Raw genomic sequence first — 22,383 nt, 5'->3', positions numbered from 1 at the left:
CCTATAATGGAAAAGAATATATATATGTATAGCTGAATCAGTATGCTATACACAAAAAACTAACACATTGTAAATCAACTATACTTCAGTTAAAAAGTTTTAACATGCTACAACTTACTAATACAAACACCAACAACCTAACTTCAGAATATCTTCTTCTACTAAGAGCAACCATCCTCTTTGCTAAACCATCAAAATGACGATACCGAGAGAGAATCCTTTAGAATTTGGATTCTGTCAGTAATAACGACCTCTGAAGCTCACATTCTTCATGAATAGTTAATATTTTTGTATTCACCAGCCTGCTATATCTTAGACTGTGACAGTGAAAAATCTGTTTCATGAGTTGCTCTTACACTCTTGCCTATCATCTCAGAGGCTTGACACATTACTAATGTACTGCCTCACAAAGACCTCCAGAAAGTAACTTTTTAAAAATGATCAAGCTAACTTTGCATTATTGTCAGTTTTATTAAACTTCTCTGGAGATGAGAGGATGACACAGGTTACAGGAGCTATTATACAAATTCCATCTGCCACCAAACATTGTCTAACTTGCCTTCTACAACTATTTCAATAAATACTTTTCAGCACATTCTACACTGATTCTTATATATATATATATAAATGCTCATATATATATGCTCTTTAGATATCAACAAAAGATTTAAAGCAGCATTAAAGCCCTTTAAACTGACTATTTCTCTTATTTTGCTTTGCTTTCTCCTATGAATAGGTTCTGTGTTGAATTTGGCTTTTGGCCCAGATGCAAAGTACTTACATTTATCTCAGATAACAGCCATCTGATGCAGTTCAAGTAATTGAGACTGCTTTTTAAAGGCTTTGTTTATCTGTGATAAACTGCCTTATGGGTTATCTGCATTTCCCCCATTTATTTCTATCTCTCTTGTCATTACCATAATTGTTTTTTACCCTCAAGCAAAGAGGCAAAAATATCAGGTACCATATTATGAAACCCCATAAATGGAGGAAGACTGCATTATTCTAAGAAGTACTGTGAGTAAAAGTACGGGATAAAGGGCAAATCCAGATTTCTTTCTCACAGTGAGTTCCAGATCTGCTGTTCTTAACTTGCTAACTGAAGTAAAGCCCAGTCATGTTTCCTATTTAGAGGTTTTTAGAAAGATAACTATTAATAAATTCTCGGAGCTTCGAGTCCCTTGCTGCTTGGTTTGGAATGGATTATAGCATTTTCTTCAGAGCAGAGGTGTTCAACACTATTACTGAGATAGAATTAGCCTTTGAGGGTTGTCTTGGGCAGGCGAGGGGTAGGAACTGACCGAAAAGACAGCTCAGCCTTTGGGCCTGGTTTAACCTGCAAGCAGGCCAGGTGCCTCAAGTTGTGGGAGGATACAGTTGCTGAATTATGGGACAATACCTACCCCTTTTGGGAAAGGGAAGGTATGCTTTCTCTATGGTTTTTCTTACTTTTATAATAAAGTCTCTCACAAAGAAAGTTACACATACAGGAACAAATCTTCTTGGCTACTAGGATTATATAATGGTCAACTTATTAATGACATACTTCAAAAAATATTATAAAGATATCACTGCAGAACTTAACTGCTAGACATTTACCTAAAATATAACCCTACTTTAAAGTTTAAGTCTTTATAAATTATTCCTAACTCACAGTAAATGAAAATTTAAGGGTACTGATATATTATGCTATCTATCTTGGTGTCTGTTACTCTTCCTAGGACAAGAAAAAGCTAATATAAATATTAATAAACTGAATATCTAGAATTTATTTCCAAAGTCATCTTTTTAAAAATATTTGAAATAAATTGTAAAAGATTTTAGAAAAATGCAAACTTTTGGAAAAATGTTTGTATTAAGTAATAAATCTTTCATGTAACCATATTACATGCTTACTTTTAAAATTATTTTATTACAGTACTTAAAAACTAAGGATATATGCATGACCACCAAAATTATGCCTTCCCCCCTCCTTTAATTTGAGAAGAGTTTATTACAAGCATTGCAGTAGTTTTCAATAATCAACCCCTGCTTTTAGTTCTGAAATTTTAGTTCTGTAAAGATTTTTGAATGAACTATAATTTTTTTCTTTTGTGCTCTGGAGTACACAAAATGGTATACTTTACCTGGAATTGATATAGCCATAAAGGTTAAAAAGTTATTTTCTACACTGAGTCATAGAAAAGTTACAGGTAAAGTAAATGATTTTATAAATTACCATATTGAAGTAGTTTTGACATTGAATAGCATCTTCTATATTCTAACATTGAAAATGGGTGAACCATGCCAACAAAAATATCTACTTAATCATAACATGCCATTTCTCTACCTTCATGATTTCCACCTTTGGCAGCAACATGGTACAATGGTAAGAAAATGTTAGGGGTCAGACAGATTTGGGCTTGAATCATGATTCCATCACTTAGTAGTATTATGACCATAGAAAAAGGGTACAACCACTTTCAGCTGTCATTTTATCCTTTGAAAAATGAAGATGATAGAGGTCATAGGATTTACCCCAAAAAATTTTAAGTGAAGATTGTATCTAATAATGTGTGTAAAGTAACATGCACAGTAGTAGCTGTACTTCAAAGGTGCTTGGTAAGTGTTAGTTTGCCCTTTACTCCTTCTAGACAGCCATTGAGTTACTCATATTTATTTGCAAAACCAAAAAATTATAAAAATATGTTTATGATAAAACCCTCGTTACCAATCTGGCATGAAATCAGTCAGATTAAGATGGTTTGAAATCATCTCTTCTTTAACCTTGAGTTTGTTTTTACTTTCTTCTGGAATTCCTGTGTTGGCGCTCTTCCTCCGTCCTTCCATAATACTTCTGTTTATATTTTTCTTTGATCTGAATCTTTTTCTACTTATTTTATGACTATTTTATTGTTTGTGTTTGAGGTGTAAAACATCTAAAATATTTTATAGAAAAAAGGATATGATTAAATCTAACTATTTCTAATTTAAAACAAGACAATTACCCTTTTTTCATGATTCATTCAGTGACCTCATCTATCAATCAATTACTTAAGGATCTCTTCCTATATGCCAAGCTCTCTTCTAGGCACTAAGCAAATAACTCATAAAACAAAGACTTTGACTTTCAGGGTCTCTATTCTAGTTGGGGAGACCAACAAACACATTTACATATAAACAGGTCTCATTTCTTCTTTGGCAGGGAGATTTAAATTACCTCTTCTATTTACAGATAAGATAACTGAAACTGACAGAAGTAAAGTAACTAGCCTAAAACAACACTGTTCAGGCAAATTAGGGCCAGAACCAAGGTCTCTGGACATAAGGACTATTCCAACCATATCACATCATCTGCTGTTTAAAAATTTTGGTGAGCTTTTTAACATAAGTAGAACTGCACAAGTGAAGAAACTACTGAAGTCAGCATCCATAACATTTAAAGACTTAGAAGTATTAGTCAAATAAGTTAATCAGCTTCTGAAAAAATGTAGCTATGTTTAATAATTCTGAAAATATTTTAAAGGGAACTAATTATAAGTCTCAGATCAAGCAGTCCAATTGTTTTCTTCCAATCAATACAATTCTCAAAACCTTCAGAGATCACTAAAAGTACACTAAACAAGTATGCTAGAGAAAAAGAAAACAGTCATATACATATTTGGTAAACTGTTTAGTGGAGAACTGAGAATTCTGGAAACTTAATGTTTCAGTGTAAAGGATAGAGTCCCATGAATAAGGGTATCTTCACGGTAGTGAAATTGCCAGAGGTGGATTTACCTGCAAGGGCCCATTCTCCTGTACCGTGGGTGTGCCCACTGTAATACAAAACATACGTATCGTGTCTGGGTCCATCCACAGTCCGAAGTTCCAGGAAAGCTTTCAGTTTGGAATGTAGAGTATCAAAAGACAGTCCACTTGTGGAATAGTCACATCCATAGATCTCAATCATGTGATACGCAAAAAATCTTTGGATAGCATTAAGCATGCCAGTAGACCTCAAATTTAACTCCTGTACATGTTCTGGTGGAAGAAGTGTTGGTTGACCATCAGGACTGAAAGAGGAGCAAAAAAAGAAAGATTATTCTGGTGTTTTAAGAAGTGTTCGTTCTATGTCACATTCCTGTTCTTTATTTATAATAAATTATCTAAGGATCCTAAATTGCTCCTAATTAAATGGCAGGATTTTTAAAATACCATCTTTTCTAAAATTCCTATAGTGCTAACAATTAAGCCTGGAAAATCAAAGCCCAGTTTCTAAAAATTATGTCTTACCAATAATACAATAAACAAACTGAAAGCTGGGAGAATATCTCCAAATGTAGATACTGCAACTTTTTGTTTTTATTCATATCTTCTTACCAAAAGACAGATGAAAAAGCAAGAGGATACTAATTTTATCCCAAAAGTGTTTCAAGAACACCTGGGTGGGTACAATAATAAAATAACTTTTTTCTTGAGAAAAAAATTTTAACAAACTATGGAAGCAATATTTTAAATTATATATTTAATTTCTATTTTGAAAAAGACAAGTCTTTATAAAGTTTTGTTCAAGTTTTATTAACTTAAGATACATAAATGATAGAGGATCTTATGTTTTAATATTGAGGCAGGAAAAAAATCACTCCTATCCAGAAAAGGGATTGTATTAGGAATTTTGAAAACTTCACATTTTGTTTCATGTATTATCAATACTATTCTAATAATACTATGTAAGTTCTCATTAAAAGAATAAAACATTTCATCCCAGATTTGTATCATTTAGCAGCCACAAAAAAGTAAAAGAATAAGCAATGCATAATCAAAATTATAATGAAATAAAAATCTAACTGTGCAAATTACTATTTCCACATGTTCTTTCTGCAGAGTTGTCGTACTTTATGGGATCCTTCTAAATCTATTTCTTTTACTTCTCATAAGAATCTTCAACTTTTTATCAAGCCCTTAATATGGAGAAAAATATTTATTATGAATAGTCTATTTTGTGTTTTTATGTCAAATATTTGAAATCAGATAAAAATTTTATTTCAAATCCTTTCCCCACCACTTCCATGGAAAGTATAAATACTTGGTCAATGGCAAAGAATTATTTTTTTCTATTTCAAAGGTACTTAAAGTATAAGTAACTATAAGAACTAATGTTCTTCCTAACATTACTCTGATATGGCCAGAATGGTGCTGCTGTTTGCATTTTAGATAAAGACATTGAGGTTCAGAGAAGTTATGCCTTACCTAAGGTAACACAGAACTAGAATTTAGGACTCTTAGGTCCAGTGTACATTCTGTTATACCTCACCATGCTGTTTCATGGGACATTTTCTTAAACAAGACATCCTTCTCTAAAGAAAGGATAAGACCTTAGAAAATTCATTCGTATTTTGACTTTTAGCTAAAATACAAGCTAATCACATTTATCAAAAATAAAATTTTAACTGACGATTATATTACTAGAATAGATAAAGGTTTTTAAACATTTGGGATAAATGAAAAAAATGCAAATAGTTTTGAAAAAAGAGCTATCGTTTTTTATTCATACAAATATTAGCAAAATGTTGAGTCAAGTAGCTATTACTAATTATACCAGGTTACTGTACCTGCAGAAGTTGGTGGGAATCACAATAGCATAGCCAACAGATGTTCCTCCTAAACAGTTACCCAGTTCATGAAAGAGCCCATGAGCCATGGATTCCAACGGCAAAACAATCAGAAACATGCTCAAGAAGATTCCGTTTGTTGGCTAAAGAAATTGAAGACAGAACATTTACATAGTATATGAAAAGACTTATGTATGTGATATGCATACATATTTATATAAATGCAATATTTATTCACTTTTTACCCCTACTTCCAAGAAGGATAAAAAGGACAATTAATGACCTAAAAACAGTTATAAGTTGAAAGAGACAAGTATACATGGATGACCGATGAACCCTAAATTTACCTCTAAGCTTCTTTGGAGTTCTATCAAAGTAAATACAGCATATCATATGTTAAAAATTGGTCAGATAACATCCTACCCAAATTAAAAAACAAAACAGAAACATAACACCTCTTAGTATAACAGAGAAAAAGTCAGAAAACAAATCCTTTCCTGTTAAAACCCACATGCTCTAAATCATTTTTCAAGTAACACACTCATTTACTTTATCAGAAAAGTTACTTTTGAAAGGATTTTTTTTCCTGTGCAAAGCCCAGAAATTAAGAGAAAATCTTAAAATGTAAGATCCTAAGGTTATCAAAATGAATTCCACTCTTACATTAAACTTACAATAGTTTTCCTTTGAAAAGTTCTAGACTCTCTATAGACCTATAATGTCAAAATTATATTTTAAAAAAGGGGGAGGAAGGACATTTAAGTCGCCTAAAACCAGAATGGAAAAAGGGAGGCAGAAGAAATATTGAGAAGGCAAGATTAGGTAGTATTTGCAATGAAAAGAAACAGAAGATTAAAGGACTCATTTAAATGAAAAGAAAATGAAAAGACAAGAGTCATTCAGTCCTTATCTATATTTTTACAATACAGATAGTATACCACATTCTGTGTTACAACTGTGTAACAACACAGTTGTGTGTCTATGTGCATGAATATACATTTTTCTAACACCAAAAAGTGGTTCGTTTGATCAGAATTTTAATTAAAATTTGACTCCCATAATGGAAGAAATAAGCATCCCTTATTTTTGGTACATTTTAATTTTGGTACAAACTGATAACATTTGGTGTTGTCAATTAGGTAAACAGTACAGTACATGCTCAATTTAGAAACATTAGAAAATTCAAATAAGTAAAAAGAAATCATTCAAAATACCATCATCCACAAACAGCTAACTTTTTAAAATATGTCCAGATTTTATGCAATAAATATTCACGAATACATATTTTGTTTTTTTAACAAAGTAGGGTGACATTCCTCTACTCAAAGGTCAAGAAGGTATTTTACATTATCCTCTAAAGACTTTGTTGTTTCACTCTGTATTTAAGTCTATAACCCAAAGGTAATTGATTTTTATAATCAATTGGTCCAAATTAAGTTTTTTATATAAATACCCAATTTTCCAATTACTGAAAATCTCAACTATTCCACATTTCAGTGCCGTCTTTGTTACAAATCAATATTCTGAGATCTGTTTTTGTACTCCCTTCTATTCCATTGGACTATTTGTCTATCCTTTCAAATACTCCCTATTGCCTTTATCTACTTTCTTCTTTCTGGGATGCCAGTAAAATGGGATCTCACTGTATCCTCTAAGTCTTACCCTCTTCTTCTGCCTAGTAGTTTCCATATTTTTCCCTCTTCTGAACATGTCCTTTCATAGCTTCTTCTGGACTATGTATCTTCCAGTTTACTAATGCTCAATTCTGATTTGTCTTATCTGTTAAACTTGCACAATGAATGAGTTTCAGGTATTGTATTTTCTGATTCTAAAACTTCTGTTTAGTTTTTTCAGATCTGCCTTGTCACTTTTTTACAGTTTCCAACTTCCTACCATTATGTATGAACTTTATTTATTTATTTTTTTAACTTGCTAAGTATGATGGCTTTCTGTGTTTGGTAATTCCAATACTTCAAGGTATTTTTGGTCTGTCTCTTGTCTGTTGGTTTGGCTGCTTCTTGTTCTTGAGGCCATTGTGAGAGAGTTTGTGTGTGTATCTGGTTATATTTATGAGCCAAACACTGTATGCAAAAAAAAATTATATGACTAATTTCAGGTCTAGAATAATTATACTTTCTACAGGAGGATTTTTCTTTCAGGGAGTTGTGGGCAGTATCAGTCTACATATCTTAAACCAGGTTTGACCAGTTAATCCAGGTTGGATCACTAGCAGGATACTACGTCAGGAGGCAAATCTGTAGATTTAATGCACATGGCTCCATTTTCTTCCTTCAGTGTGTCATATTAAATAGAGAGGTAATTTACCAGAGATTCCACCTCTGAAACTCTGGGCTTTGATTTTTGCTCCTCTTAGCAGAACCAGAAGTGCAGCTCAGCTTTTGAAAACTGCTTCCCCTATACCAACAAATGTTTGTAAGAGCACATGTTGAGTCTTCGGATCTCTTCAAAGCCCTCGAAGGTTTAGTATTTCTTTTCCATCTATTTAAGTCTTCTTTTACAACCTCAGTGGAATTTTGTAGTATTTCTTTATAAAAATTTGGTAAGATTCTCTTAAATCTTATTTCTAAGCATTTTTATGTTTCTGTTTTATGAGTGGAATCATTTCCATTACATTTTCTAACTGATCATTGATTTCCAGGAGACTGATTTTCATAAATTGACATGTTATCATTTGCCACCTAAATGGTATTAAAAATGTATTTCCAGGGGGGAGGGTATAGCTCAGTGGTAGAACCCATGAGTCCTGGTTTCAATCCCCAGTACCTCCATTAAAAACAAACAAATAAACAAACCTAATTACCTCCCCCCACCAAAAATAAATTTTAAAAAATATATATATTTCACTATAAATACCATTTATTTCTTCTTATACAACTTATGTCACATAATTCCAAGAATTTACACAGTTTTTATACTGGCTGGGTTAATGATAACTGTATCAAGTGAGCACAATCAACCTTTTATGACATAAACTTAAAAGATGCAATGTAATTCTCACAACTATTTCTACGGTAACTTCAATTGGTTTTTCTGTTAACTCTTAGATTTGCCAGGTAATCATCTTACCTTCAAATACTGATAATTTCATTAGTTTCTTTTCAAGTTTTATACTTTCTGTTGCATGTGTTGCCCCATTATAATAGAAAATGCTTTGATTGATTAAACACTTATTCACATAAAAGCATTACAGTGGATGAGGGGACCAATGGATATGGATGGCCAGTTGTACTATACCATAAATATAAGGGACTTGAGCAACTGCGTATTTCAGTACCCATGGTAGGTACTGGAATATGACCAATATTTCTACCTACAACTTTACATAACTAGCATTTTTCTGATCCAGATAGCAATGTAAGAAATAATTCACTGTGTTATAATTTATAGCAAGAGACACAAGCTCAAATGCCTTTAGGAACCAGAAAAGCAAGTATGTGAAGCAGCTATGGAAGTAATAAGTAATGGTAAGGATTGTAATGACAAGTGGCATTGCTACCTAAAGGCATACTGTACATTTTTTAAATGTTCTGGCCAAATGAAATGGGTCTACTCGATAATCTTACAAGCATGTTTGTTTATTTTGGTATACAAACATAATTATAGGCTTATAAAAAAACAGAATTAGAAGAAAATAGCATCCTGTTAAAAAAAATCTCTGTATATTTATCCTAAAATCAGGATAATATTTAGAAGCAAGACTGAGCAGCTCAGGTGCATAGCTTTTCTGTATAGGAGTGATTAGAAAATTTCATTACACAGAGAAGAAAATACATATTAAAGAAAATTAATAAACAAACATTAAGGAATTTGATATTCCACTTAGAGGGAGGAATTAAATTTACTATGTAAATGGTAAAAGATTAGAATGTGGTACCATCAAAAAGTGTTCACTTTTTGTTTTGTCTAGTCACCCTATTTTTAAGACTATTAATTTGCTATCTACCAATTTTTCCTATATCATACAGAAAAGAGAAAGAAAATTTTGACTCCTGAAAACAGGCCTATTAAATAGAAATATTGAAACTTGGCTCTATTTATCTAAATATGTCAATTGTGGAGGCTAGCCTTTCATTCTATATTCATGTGTATAGAATACCAATGGTTGGTTATGACTGACTTCTGCATTACATTAAAGAATTTTATAAAGCTACCAATATTAATATTTTTATTGTAAAATTAAAATATACTGTACTTTTCACCATTAGAAATAGGTATTAAACAGTTTATCATTTATGTGGTTCACTACTAAATTACAAAGTTCATTTTCCAGTCAACCTGTAGATGACTCAAGTGAGAAACCTAATTAATTTAAAATTCTATTTTAATTGTTAGTGATGTTATTCAATATCTCATGTCTGTTAGACAACACTGGCATAAATTAACACCATAGAACAAAATAAGCAAATATTCAGAAGTTTACTGATCACAATTTATAGACAACAGATGATCTGTTATTACTTGCTTTTTATAATCTTAGTAGAAAATTGAGCATTTTGTCATTAATTTTTTAAAAAGCAAATGTATCAGAAAAAAATCATTAAATATTTCTACTTTTGAGTAAGCAAGATTAGAAAAATAATATTAAATATACTGTCAAGAAAACACAAATATATAAAAGTGAACAGTCTGGCAATACAAAAAATTTGTAATCTTACAGATGGCAAGTATGTCCAGGGAGAGCCAAAATAAATTTGGGATTTTTTTCCACTTGCCACTTTCAGAGAGCTTCAACTTTACTGGCCTACAACCCTTCATTCTATAGCTTCAACCTGAGTCATTTGTGACTTTTTACAAATTACATTTTACACGACTCCCTATAACAAATAAGATTAACTTACTTGACCAAAACTAGTAAGTATAGGTACTTTTCCTCCTTTGCTTCTACAGATCACCCTAAGCTCACTATGAAACTTTAAGATGTAGTTAGTATTTCGAAGTAGGTATAAGCTAAACATAATAGCAGAGCAATAAACAATTTTAAGTACTACACTTTGCATAAAAGTAGTTATTAGCTATTAGTTCTCTATTTAGCGGGGCTTTCAAGTGATGGTCAAAATATTCAGTGTTTTCGTATCCTAAAAATTTCTCAGGTGATAGGAACAAAATTTCTTTATACAATAAATACCAATGTTGGAATTTCATTTTTCAAAAAATCTGGCATTTATATAAGAGATGAATACTGCTTAGAAATATTTTTGGATGAGTCATGTTATGTAAGCCTTATTTGGAAAACATTATACATTAAAAAGTCAAAGAAATAGAATATTTAAATGTATATTGCAAAGCAATATATACATAGAGATATCATGCTCTTTTAATGTGAGAAACCCATACTTAAGAAACAATAGGCAACTTCCAAACTTTGCTTAGTTCAGGAAATTTAAAAACATCAGGAAAGCTACTTTACAGTTTTAAAGCAATGATTTTTTTTCATGTAGAGGCAATAGGGTGTAGTTAGTGGAAAGGACTCAAGCTTTGGAATTAGACTTTGGTTCAGTCCTAGCTTAGCCACTTACCATCTGTGTATCCATGAACAAATTAAGCCTTTGAGTCTGAATCTATAAAATAGGGATATTTTATGAGCTTATTCCATAGATTAGAAATATGTGAAACATGTCTAACACAATAAAATGGTAGCTGTAATTTGCAATGAAGCATTTTTAAATTGAAATGAGGTCACTATAAGAAAATAACAAAAACTTAAATGACTATTACTTTTTCATCTAAATGACTACTGCTATTTAGGAGATCTTTTGTGGCCCTAGTAGATGCATTACAAAAAAAAAACTTCTTTTATTTTTTTTTTTGAGTAGCCTCAAAAGATAGCAAAAATAGAAATGTTTTTAGACCACAATCCTGATAAAAGGTGAAACACTGGTATGGGAATCAAACTCGGGCAGTCTACTGAATCTTACTCTTCCCCATGGGCAAAATAAGGTTACATTAAATAATCTCTATGCTCATTTCCAACTCTAAAAATACATAAAACTAAGTAAAGTGGTTAAGAGTGAAGGCAGACTGCCTGGATTCACACCGCTATGTAGCCTTAAGCAAGTTTCCTAATCTCAACCATGTTTCTTCTCTACAAAATGGGAATAATACTGATACCTATCTCAGAGTGTCACGATTAAATACATACTCACAAAGGTTAAATACATACACACAGAGTACATAGAATAGTAGATACCACATAAAAAACAGTTAATAAATGGTAAGTCTTATTAAAATGAAGTTATCTCCAGTCATTAACTTTTTTTTAACTTGCAAAAGCTGGAAAATCACGGTAAGGAAGAAATTCATGTTCTTATTTCATGAATAAAATAATATTCACTGTTATTGTTGTTTTAGGGAAAAAAAAGCATCTACTCCTGTTTCATAGTGTTCTGGCAGAAGGCATAAAACATTAAATTAAAAGTATACTTTCAAGCTAAAAAGACTAAGAGTCCCCCCTCTAATCTAGACTAAAATATCTCAAAATTTTAGGAAGAGAAATGAAACAAAACAAATTATGAAACATGTGCACTTCTAGTTTTGGCAACAAATCTGAAAACTCCCTGCTCCCCATGCCAAGTGAAATAATATGGCTGATTCTGCCATCTTGCTAGAAATGACTGTGTTGCATCTGTGGATTCCCTCCCTTCTTTAGATGTGAGGCTGATTTTGTTACATTTGTCAAACCTAGTAATTGCTACTGCTTTCCCTATGGAGAAACTAACTGTGATTGTGGTTTTTCTGGTTTGGGTCAAAGGGCTCCTCCAAAGTTGCAACAAAACCCCATGGAATCTGTAAATGACAATGGGTGGCAAGGAAAGGCATATAAAATTTTATGTGAAAGATTTCAGAGAAAATCTCCAAACAGAAGAATAAGCCTTAGGGTATGCTTCCTTGGGTATCTGGACATTTTCCTCCCATTTTATCCTTATGTGAATTGTCAACTATCATTAACTTCAGAAAAGCCTATAGCTGAGCAATGAAACTAGTACCAAATGGCTATGGTACCGTGTAAGTACTTTTTATTGACTTAAGAGAAAAAGTACAAACGAGGAAAGCAAATAGCACATTGAATGAACATAATACAAACTGCAGGAAACAACAGCTGTAATGTTGCATTTTAAAACTGGAATGAGATTACGAACAAAACACAACAGAAGTTAATGGTAAAATTCCAGCTTTTAATGTAAATGACTCAGAATGATACTACTGATTCATTCCAAAAATATTAAACTCAGTAAAACTAACAAAAAACAAAGCTATCCATGTGGGACTAGTCAGAGATTCTACTCAAATGAAGTCAAAGATTTCTTAGATATGACACCAAAAGATGATTCATAAAGAAAAAAAAAGACAAATTGTACTATAGCAAAATTAAGAACTTCTCTTCGAAACACAAGTAACACTGGAAGCAAATATTTGCAAGTCATATATCTAATAAAAGACATATCTAGACTATATAAAGAACTCTTAATATTAAGAAAACAACCCAATTTTTAAAATTGCCAAGAAATCTTAACTTTTCATGACAATTGCATGAAAAGATACTTAACATCGTTAGCTACTAGGTAAATAGAAAATAAAACCACAGTGAGTTACCAATACACACCTATTAGAATGGTTAAAAAACAAACAGATAATATCAAGAACTGGTGAGTATGTGGAGCATCTGGAACTTCCATATACTGCTGGTGAGAATGCAAAATGGTACAGCCACTTTGGAAAACAGTGTGGTTCTTCATACAGTTAAACATGGCTGATATGTTTATCATATGACCCACACCAGCAATCCCACACCAAGTAAAATAAAAGCTTACATTAACACAAAACCCTATGAATGTTTACAGCAGCTTTATTTATTAATTACTAATTTCAACATCCCTCAATTGAGTAATGAATAAACCATGAGACATCTGCGTTAATGGAATACTGCTCAGTAATATGAAGGAATAGACCCATATAACACAACAACATAGATGAACCTCAAATAAATTACGCTAAGTGAAAGAAGCCAGACTCAAACAGCTATACACTGTATGAGTTCATGTATGTGACATTCTAGAAAACTGTCTAGCGACAAAGCAGATTAGTTGCAAAGTACTAGGGGTTGGGAGAAGGAAAGACTATATAGGAGCAGGAGGAAATCTGGGGGAGTGATGGAAATGCTCTGTATTTTGATTGTGGTGGTCATACAACTGTATGTGTCAAAATCGCAGAATTGTATCCAAAAAAGGGTGAATATTAATGTATGCAAATTTTCTTAATAAAAAATTTTTGTAATTAAGCTATGTAAAACTAACAAAACCCCAAACTACTGACATGCAAAAAAGCTTAAAATAACAAAAAGTGACTAAGCCCATTTTTGGGAATTAAGGTCTAGCTATAATTGTGCTCCATCAAGCAGATTAATCTCATGTTTTTGTCTGTTTGGTTTTACTTTTCTGGTAGCAAAATGAGAGTACATTTGACTGCCTAAAAATACACTTCAAAAAATATAAACCTACCCCAAAAGTGCTGTGTCAATAACAAATGCCCATTAGGTCATTAACTCAATGAAATCCACCATCCTACATTCCTATCTGCTCCCCCCATTCTCTCAACATCTTTTTAACATTTAGACTATCTACTATGTTAGAACACTCAACTCTACATTTCATCAATTTATTTCAAATTCTCTTTAAATTTTACTTTCAACAAAATCTAACTAATCTTGATTTCAGTCTCTCTCTATTTTCACTGATCCTATTGACGGCTCACTCAAAAGGCTTTAGTTCCTCATTTTCTTCCTGCCACATTGGGTCTGCCAACACCAAATCAGTGGAACCGTTTTTCCAGTGGAAATCCATTCAATGAATGGTATTTTAATGGGACAGTGGGGAAAATCAGTTTTACACTTCAGTATTACTCTCACAGACAAGTGAAAAGTGGGTTTACTACTGAAAAGCTAATCAGTATCAATATCATTTAGGAATGTTAATATAGTTAAACAAAAAAGTCTAAAACCTAATTGAAAGAATCTGACATCATCTCAGAACACTGGGCAGAACACAGAAGATTAGTTAAAAGTTAAAATTAATTGCATCAAAGACAATGCCTACACCATAGGCAGCAGTTACCAAATTGCAACTAATGCTGACAAAACGCTGGTAGACATACATTAATCTTGAATAGCTAATACCTTGCCACTCAGTGGGTGTACTTATAATCAGGACTTTCTGCATCATCTTGAAGATTGTTGGAAATTCAGCATTTCAGGCTGTCCCCCCACAAATTATTCCAGTCTTACAGAATTTGCACAAAATCCCCACATGATTTCTATGCATATTAAAGTTTGAGAAGCACTGGCCTAAAACAGGAGTTGGCAAACTCTGTAAAGGGAGGTAATATTAGGCTTTACGAGTCATTAGGCCTCTGTTGTAACTATTCAACTATGCTGTTTATCATAATGATAAAAAAAGTCAATATTAAGAAGGTATAATTAAAGAAGTATATAAACCTAGGAACAGAGCTCCAAAACACGAGGCAAGAAAATAACAGAACTGAATGGAGAAATACAGTTTAGTGATTTTAATGGAGATTTTCAGTAGCACCCTCTCAAAATTAGACAGAAAATCAGCAAGGATATAGATACAGGAACACCACACCACCAACCAATTTAACCTAGCTTATAGTTATAGAACATTCTACTCAACAGCAGCAGAATATTCATTCTTTTCAAGTAAACATGGTGTATTCTCCAGAATAAAACACATGCCAGGCCACAAAACAAGTCTTAATAGAAGACTAAAATCATACAAACTATATTCTCCAATCACATGGAATTAGAGATCAACAACAGAAAGAAATGTGGGAAACACCCCAAATATTATAATATGAAACAACAAATTTTTAAATAATCATTGGTCAAAGAAGAAATTTCAAGGGAAATTAGAAAATATCTTGTGAGACAGCATAATGCTGGTATAAGGATAGATATATAGATCAATGGAACAAAAAAGAGAGCTTGGATATAAAGACTTTCATTTAATTGATGTTGGACAAAGGTGCCAAGGCAATTCAACAAGGGGAAAGGATAGTCTTTTCAACAAACGGTGCTGGAACAATTAGAATGCCATACAAAAAAAAAAAAAAAGATCCTTACCTCATACCATAACAAAGATTAACTCAAAATGGATCATACACCTAAATGTAAAAGCTAAAACAAAACTGTAGGAGAAAAACCTTTGTGACCTAGTGTTGAGCAAAGATTTCTTAGATATGATACAAAAAGCACAGTCTATAAAAGAAAAAGTTGACAAATTAAATTTCATAAAGTTAAAAACTTGCACTCTTCAAAAGAATCACTAAGGGAAAAAGATAACCCACAGACTAGGAGAAAACATTTCCAAATTATGTATCTGATAAAAGGCTTGTATTCAGAATATAAAAATAACCCTTAAAATTCATAAGAAGAGAACCCAATTTAGATCAAAAAAGATTTGGATACTTCAACAAAGATAAGTAAATGACTAATACACATATTAAAAGATGCTCAATATCATTAGTCGTTAGAGACATGCAAATTAAAACCACTATAAGATAGCATGCCACATCTAAATTAAGGGGCATTCTCAAGTAGATAAACTAAGGAAGAGTAGAATAGAAAGAAAGAATCTGGAAATTGATGGTCTTAATATTATCTTTGCTGACATACCCATTGGAAAGCTTTTGTGTACCTCCAGTGGTACATATACCATGTTTGAAGACCACTTGTGTAAGAAAATAAGAAGAATTTGATGACTTAAAAAATTTTGGTTAACAGAATTTGATGGTCTGGAAGGAGAGAGGGGAGAAAGAGGAAGGAGAACTCTTGGTAGTTACCAACTTCATTCATCACCATCATTCTGATAGTCCCAACCACTGACAAGTAGAGTAAGAAATCCTTGGGCAACACCCTGATTTTTTTTTTTTTTTAAGTCTCATGTGGTTGACTCCCACACAGGCTCCATGCCCTAGCCCACACCGACAAAAAGCACCATGCTCAGTCAAGTCTCCACAACTCCACCTTCAAACACTCTTATCTAGAAATCACTCTACCGCAACTAACTGGTGCAAAGCAGAGAAATGCACCAAGCAACGATCACCTTCAATTTTGCCCTCCATCCCAACTTGATGTACCCAAATTATAGCATCTGTCACACTGTAATAATAATTGTTTACATGACTGCCTCTTCCACCTCCCATTAGAGACTGTACCTTCTTTAAGGACAGAGTCATTTTTTGTTTTACTCATCTTGAGATTTTCAGCACGAGTATAGTACCTGATATATAGTGCAGTCAACAACTGTTCAGAGAATGAAAACTAGGTATGTTAATACTACAGATACAAATTCCAACCATATAGTTTGAATGTCTGTCTACAAGACTTTTTTTTTTAACATACTGTGGGAAGCAAAATATTGTAAAACTCATTTTTTCTTTCTTAGAAGAGGCTCTAATTTGTAATTAAGAACATGATATATGTCTAATCACCTTTTATATAAAATCTCTAGGGAAAAGGCTATATAAAAGAAATGTAGTGAGGAGACCAAAAGACTAGATAGTAGCTGCTCCAGTGATTCTGGATATCTCTTCTCTGGCTTTCAGTTTCCTCATGTGTAAAATTAAAATTTAAGCACAATTTCTAAGCACCCTTTAAATGTTAATATTCTAAGGATCTTTAATCTATGAGTGTTTCATTAATGAATAATCAGAAGGTAGGAGGCATGTTGTATGCTAAGTATTCCTAACATTTTGGTACCTCGTGCTAGATCAAATGGAATTATCCTGTCAATATTCATTCAGTACTTCAATTCCAGGAATAAAAATAAGTGTGCGAAAAAAAAAATTACCTTTCGAAATCAGGAACTTGACCTTTTAATTCTAATAATTCAACTCTTGAAGTAAGCATTTAATCACACATTATAAGCACTGACATAATAAACAAACTATAAGCTTACCTGCCAGGAAACTGCTCCCAAAATTGCTGTTGCAAGAAGACTGAAAAAAACTAACTGTTCTGAAATTAAGCAAAAATGACGCATCCCTTTGGATGCCATGATTTTATCAAGGCTATTGTTATCCATCCTGTGGGTAAAATAAACTTTATGGCAGTCATTTAATTTGGTATGGAATCCCCAAAGAGTTAAAAGAAAAATAATATGGCAAATCATCCAGAAAATTCCAAAAATGGAAAAGCCCGGTATTACAAAATACCAGAGATGAGTGTCTCTAAGTTTAAATGCTGAAAGAATAAAAAATGTAAGCTCAATCATTCCAGTGAAAACGACTGAAAGTCTTCTGCAAATTCTTCCACGGTACAAAAATGGTTTCCACCTTTCAGTCACTGAAAGTCCACTAAAATAAATGTCAAGGAAAGGATCAGTTATCAGGCAAATAAAAAAACAGGCAAAAGCAACTGGATTTTTGGGAGTTTCCAATGAGGAGAAAAACAACAAGACAGCAAAAATTATTAAGTTTGGAATAGCTAGAAAAGACTTCATTCTCAGGTCAATAATCAGCATGGCCAAAGCTACAACAAGTAAAATGACACTCAGAGACTTTTCCACCAACATAGTTGTGCTGGCAATGGCAAATCCGACAAGTTCCAGAAATTCAACTGTGGTTAGTAAGGTGGGTCGATGACGGACATAACCAGAAATCCTCTCCACCAAAGAGCATAATATCCTTAACACTATGGAAGTTAGAAGCAAATATTCTGTAGATTCTTCTTTCACATCACTTTTAAAGGATGAATTATCAAGAAAACATAGGAGGCCAAGCAAGAATCCAAACCAAAGATTGGAGAGACTTAAACTTGCTGCTTCCATTGAAAAATAATAATAGAGTATGCTGGCAATTCCAAGAACAAAAAGACCAAGCATAAAAATTACCAAGATTAAGGAATTTGCTGTTTTTTCCCATCTTACATAAAGACCTAAGCATATAGCAACCAGTAAATTGATTCTGGCTAAGTAGCCAAGATAACGCACTGAAGAATGCATGTTCACTTCTTTGTTTACTTCTTCCAGTCTTGTCATTGCTAAATAGAGACAGTGACTAAAGCAATAACGCAGTGATTTACACATTAATCTGTCAATTTTGGCTTTCTCCCCACGTTACAAAAATTAAGTGCTTGTATTTCATCCAGCAAATCCAATGCACCTGTAACTTCTATTTCAGCATTTTCTCCGGTGGCATTTGTTTATAGTGATCTAGAAGAAAAAAAAGAAAAATATTTCATTACTAATTTTATATAATGTACCTTTAACATGTATTTTCTTTATAAAAATAATGAATAAGTAAGAAATTAAGTTTGTTCTGTAACCTAATTTAAAATCTGACTTGCATGTATCTTAATTGTAACTGTCTTTGGCTTAAAAACTCTGCAGTTTATCCAAACAAAAATGGAGGCACTTTCTACTCATCATAGGCTACAACTGTATGACTAACTCACCATCAATGAAATTGTTTTTCCAGAGATAGTGAGGAGTTCACCTAATCCATTTTTATTCCAATATCTGGCTTTTCAAGAACATACAAAGATGAGATATTCAGCTTAGCTGAGATATAGCAGATGGGTTTGGCACAATGGAAAGCTGCTCAACTCTCAAGTGAAATGAGGGACTTCATCATTATATCTAATTTGAAAAGCACCAGTATCCTGTAATAGTGACCATTACTGCGTGCCTAAAATCCTCTATATCTTTTTACCAGGCACCTCTAAAATGCTATAAAATCTTAGTTTTAATAGTGTTTAATAAACTTATTAGGAGTTTAACTGTATTAAAGTTACTCAGTCACTAAAGCTGACCCATAATTCTCCCTGTACTTTTACTTCTACTAAATTACTTTATCAAACCTACTTGCCAAATCTAAGTACAATCTCTCTAGCAAACCAATTCCTGAACTTCCTAGTCAAAACTGAAAAGCTGGAATGCTGACCAATATTTATTACAAAGTAAATTAAAAACTCTATAGTTTTACTCTAAAAAAGTTACCACAACAATTGTTTGTTAAAGGACCCAGACAATTATTTCAATCCTAAGTGCCCCTACAAGTTGTACTTCAAACATGATAGGAGTCAAAAAAACAACTTAACTATCTACTAGATAATTCTTCAAATTTTCTAGTATATGATTTCAGAAATAATCCATACAATGGCTCATGATCACACTGAATATCCATAGAACTCAATCAGACAAAAACTCAAAAAAGTAACTAGTTTGTGATCAGTTTATTTACATGTTCTGAAAGCAGGACACTAAAAGAAAGATCCAACAGGAAGATAACTTGGAATTTACCCTTAACTACCCATTTGGCTGGAGAAGAGTGTCACTAGGTGACAACTTTGGGGTCTCTGGGAAATTCCAAGTATTCCTACTAATTTTACATGTTCAGCAACTATTTCTTACAGCTAAATTTATTTGCTTAAGAATTCTGATTTTCCTCAATTATGTTTCCATTCAATCATATCTTACTTAGCATACTACATAGCAGTAAAGAAAATATCTTCCTTTGGAATATTTAGGTTTTATCCTTTTACTTAAGTATGAGAAACTGGGATTATCTAGAGTGCATTACATTTTTGTAAACATCAGTCCTATGTATTGTAGAACCATTCAACAAATATGCTGGAATGTATATCCTTAAAGGATTGATGGTACAGTCTGGATTCAGACAACTGAACAATTGGAGAAAAAAAAAAATCACACACCAGGCTAAATGGTTGCCACTCAATTCATGAGACATACTTCTGTGTTTCTCTGGTCAACACACTCTCATTCTGTGTGACTTCAAAACTCTCTTCCTTATCCTCAAATCTCTTGACATCCACTTCCCACCACATTCTCATCAGAGGACACTGCCTCTAACAGAGGCATCAAGAGGGAGCTTACTTGAATTTTCAACACTACAAATCCAACTCTACATCCCCTCAAAGAAATAAGGGTATTCCTTCCCTATCTAAGGCTAAATCTTTTAGTCAAACATGTATCTCTTCCAGAACTTCACACTCTCTGCTCTCTTCAAACTCCCACTCTTTCTTATCCATTAGCACTTAAACATTTGTAAAGCTCTTTAAAAAAATGATACCCCCCCCAAATACAGAAACAGAAACAACAAAACAAAAACAATCCTCACTAATCCCCATCTCCTCTTCCAAGTTCAAATCGCTGTCTCCTTGACAGCCAATATTTGATTTATTCCTCACACCAACTCAACAGTGGCTTCCACTACACAACAAACTGCTCTGCCAAGTTCTGAAATAATTTGTAAATTCCTAAATCCAATGGGTACTTTTCTCTCACTATCCTGCACATTCTTCAAACCTTTGACATTTTTGAATCCTCTTATCTTCTGAAACCCGCCCTTCCATTAGTTTCCAAAGACCAGCCTCCAGATTTTCTTCCTAATTCATTGGTCTCTCCGAGTTCTCCATCTCCTTGCAGGCTCTTCATTCTGAATCTATCCTTTGGATGTCCAATCCCAAGCCTAAGCTTTTCTTTCACTGTACACATTCTATGAGCAATCTTATCTATTTCTCTGTCTTCATTTACTATCACTCTCCCTAATTACACACACATATTAATCTACCTGATAGAAATAAAAGGACTAGCTCTATTCTGCACTGAGGTAAAAGTTTAGAAAAAAGTAAAGGAAAACAAGCACATAATAAAGTACAGCACATTTATAGCATGGAATAGATGCAGTCACCCTTTTACGGGCCAAAACCAACATGGCAGAGTATTATTTTTATTTTTTTAATTAAAAAAAATTTTTTTGCCAGTCCAGTATTTATTTAGGAAACAGACCCTAAGGTGATGACATTCTTTAAAAAAAAAAAAACTTTATTGTGGTATGGTTCCTGTAAACTACACTTACTTCAGATGTACAATTTGATGAATTTTGGTAGATGTATACACCCATGAAACCACCACCACAAACAAGATAGCTAACATTTCCATCACTCCCTAAGAGATGTAATTTTCAAATTCCCAATTTATCCGTTCCTACTCACTTTAGCCCCTGGTAACCGTAAGTTTGTTCTCTATGTCTGTGAATCTGTTTCTGTTTTGTAGATAAGTTCATTTGTGTCCTTTTTTTTTTTTTTAGATTCCATATATAAGCAATATCATATGGCGTATTTCTTTCTCTTTCTGGCTTAATTCACCTAAAATGGCAATCTCCAGGTCTATCTATGTTGCTGCAAATGGCATCATTTTATTATCTTTTATGGCTGAGTAGTATTTCATTGTATATATATATACACACACACATACAAACATATATACATTTACTTTATCCAGTCATCTGTCGATGGACATTTGGGTTCTTTCCGTGTCTTGGCTATTGTAAATAGTGGTGCTGTGAACACTGGGGTGCATGTGTCTTTCTGAATTATATTTTTCTCCTGATATATGCCTAGGAGTGGGATCGACAGATCCCAGAATAAGTCTATTTTTAGTTTTTTAAGGAACCTCCATATTGTCTTCCATAGTGGCTGTACCAATTTACATTCCCAGCAACAGTGTAGGAGGGTGCTCTTATCTCCACCACCTCTCCAGCATTTATCATTTGTAGACTTTTTAATAATAGCCATTCTGACTGGTGTGAAGTGATATCTCATTGTAGTTTTGATTTGCATTTCTCTAACAATTAGTGATGTTGAGCACATTTTCATGTGCTTGTTGGCTAGCTGTAAGAATATTATTTTTAAATGGCTAATTTACAAGTCTTTCCCCATTCTGACTTTTTTCAAAAGACAAACAGCCTACATCAG

At 32.9% G+C, this 22,383-nt stretch overlaps 1 protein-coding gene across 3 annotated transcripts in view; it reads right to left on the bottom strand.

Moving 5' to 3' along the window:
- The window catches only part of TMEM168 (transmembrane protein 168), a 29,325-nt gene that overhangs the window by 4,847 nt on the left and 2,095 nt on the right, over nucleotides 1-22,383 (bottom strand). For 2 of the 3 annotated variants that reach the window (XM_006217740.4, XM_072964648.1), the window contains exons 2-4: nucleotides 17,564-18,817; nucleotides 5,574-5,716; nucleotides 3,760-4,034 (exon numbers count right to left, since the gene is read on the bottom strand). In XM_006217740.4, coding sequence (XP_006217802.1) covers nucleotides 3,760-4,034; nucleotides 5,574-5,716; nucleotides 17,564-18,691 — 1,546 coding nt within the window. In that variant the 5' untranslated portion in view covers nucleotides 18,692-18,817. The remainder of the gene's footprint in view (nucleotides 1-3,759; nucleotides 4,035-5,573; nucleotides 5,717-17,563; nucleotides 18,818-22,383) is intronic. The other variant, XM_072964649.1, reaches the window with a different exon arrangement.

The sequence above is a fragment of the Vicugna pacos genome, chromosome 7, assembly GCF_048564905.1.
Source record: "Vicugna pacos chromosome 7, VicPac4, whole genome shotgun sequence".
Lineage (NCBI taxonomy): Eukaryota > Metazoa > Chordata > Mammalia > Artiodactyla > Camelidae > Vicugna > Vicugna pacos.
Note: the sequence above shows the minus strand (reverse complement) of the source record. Positions and strands in the feature narration are given on the sequence as shown.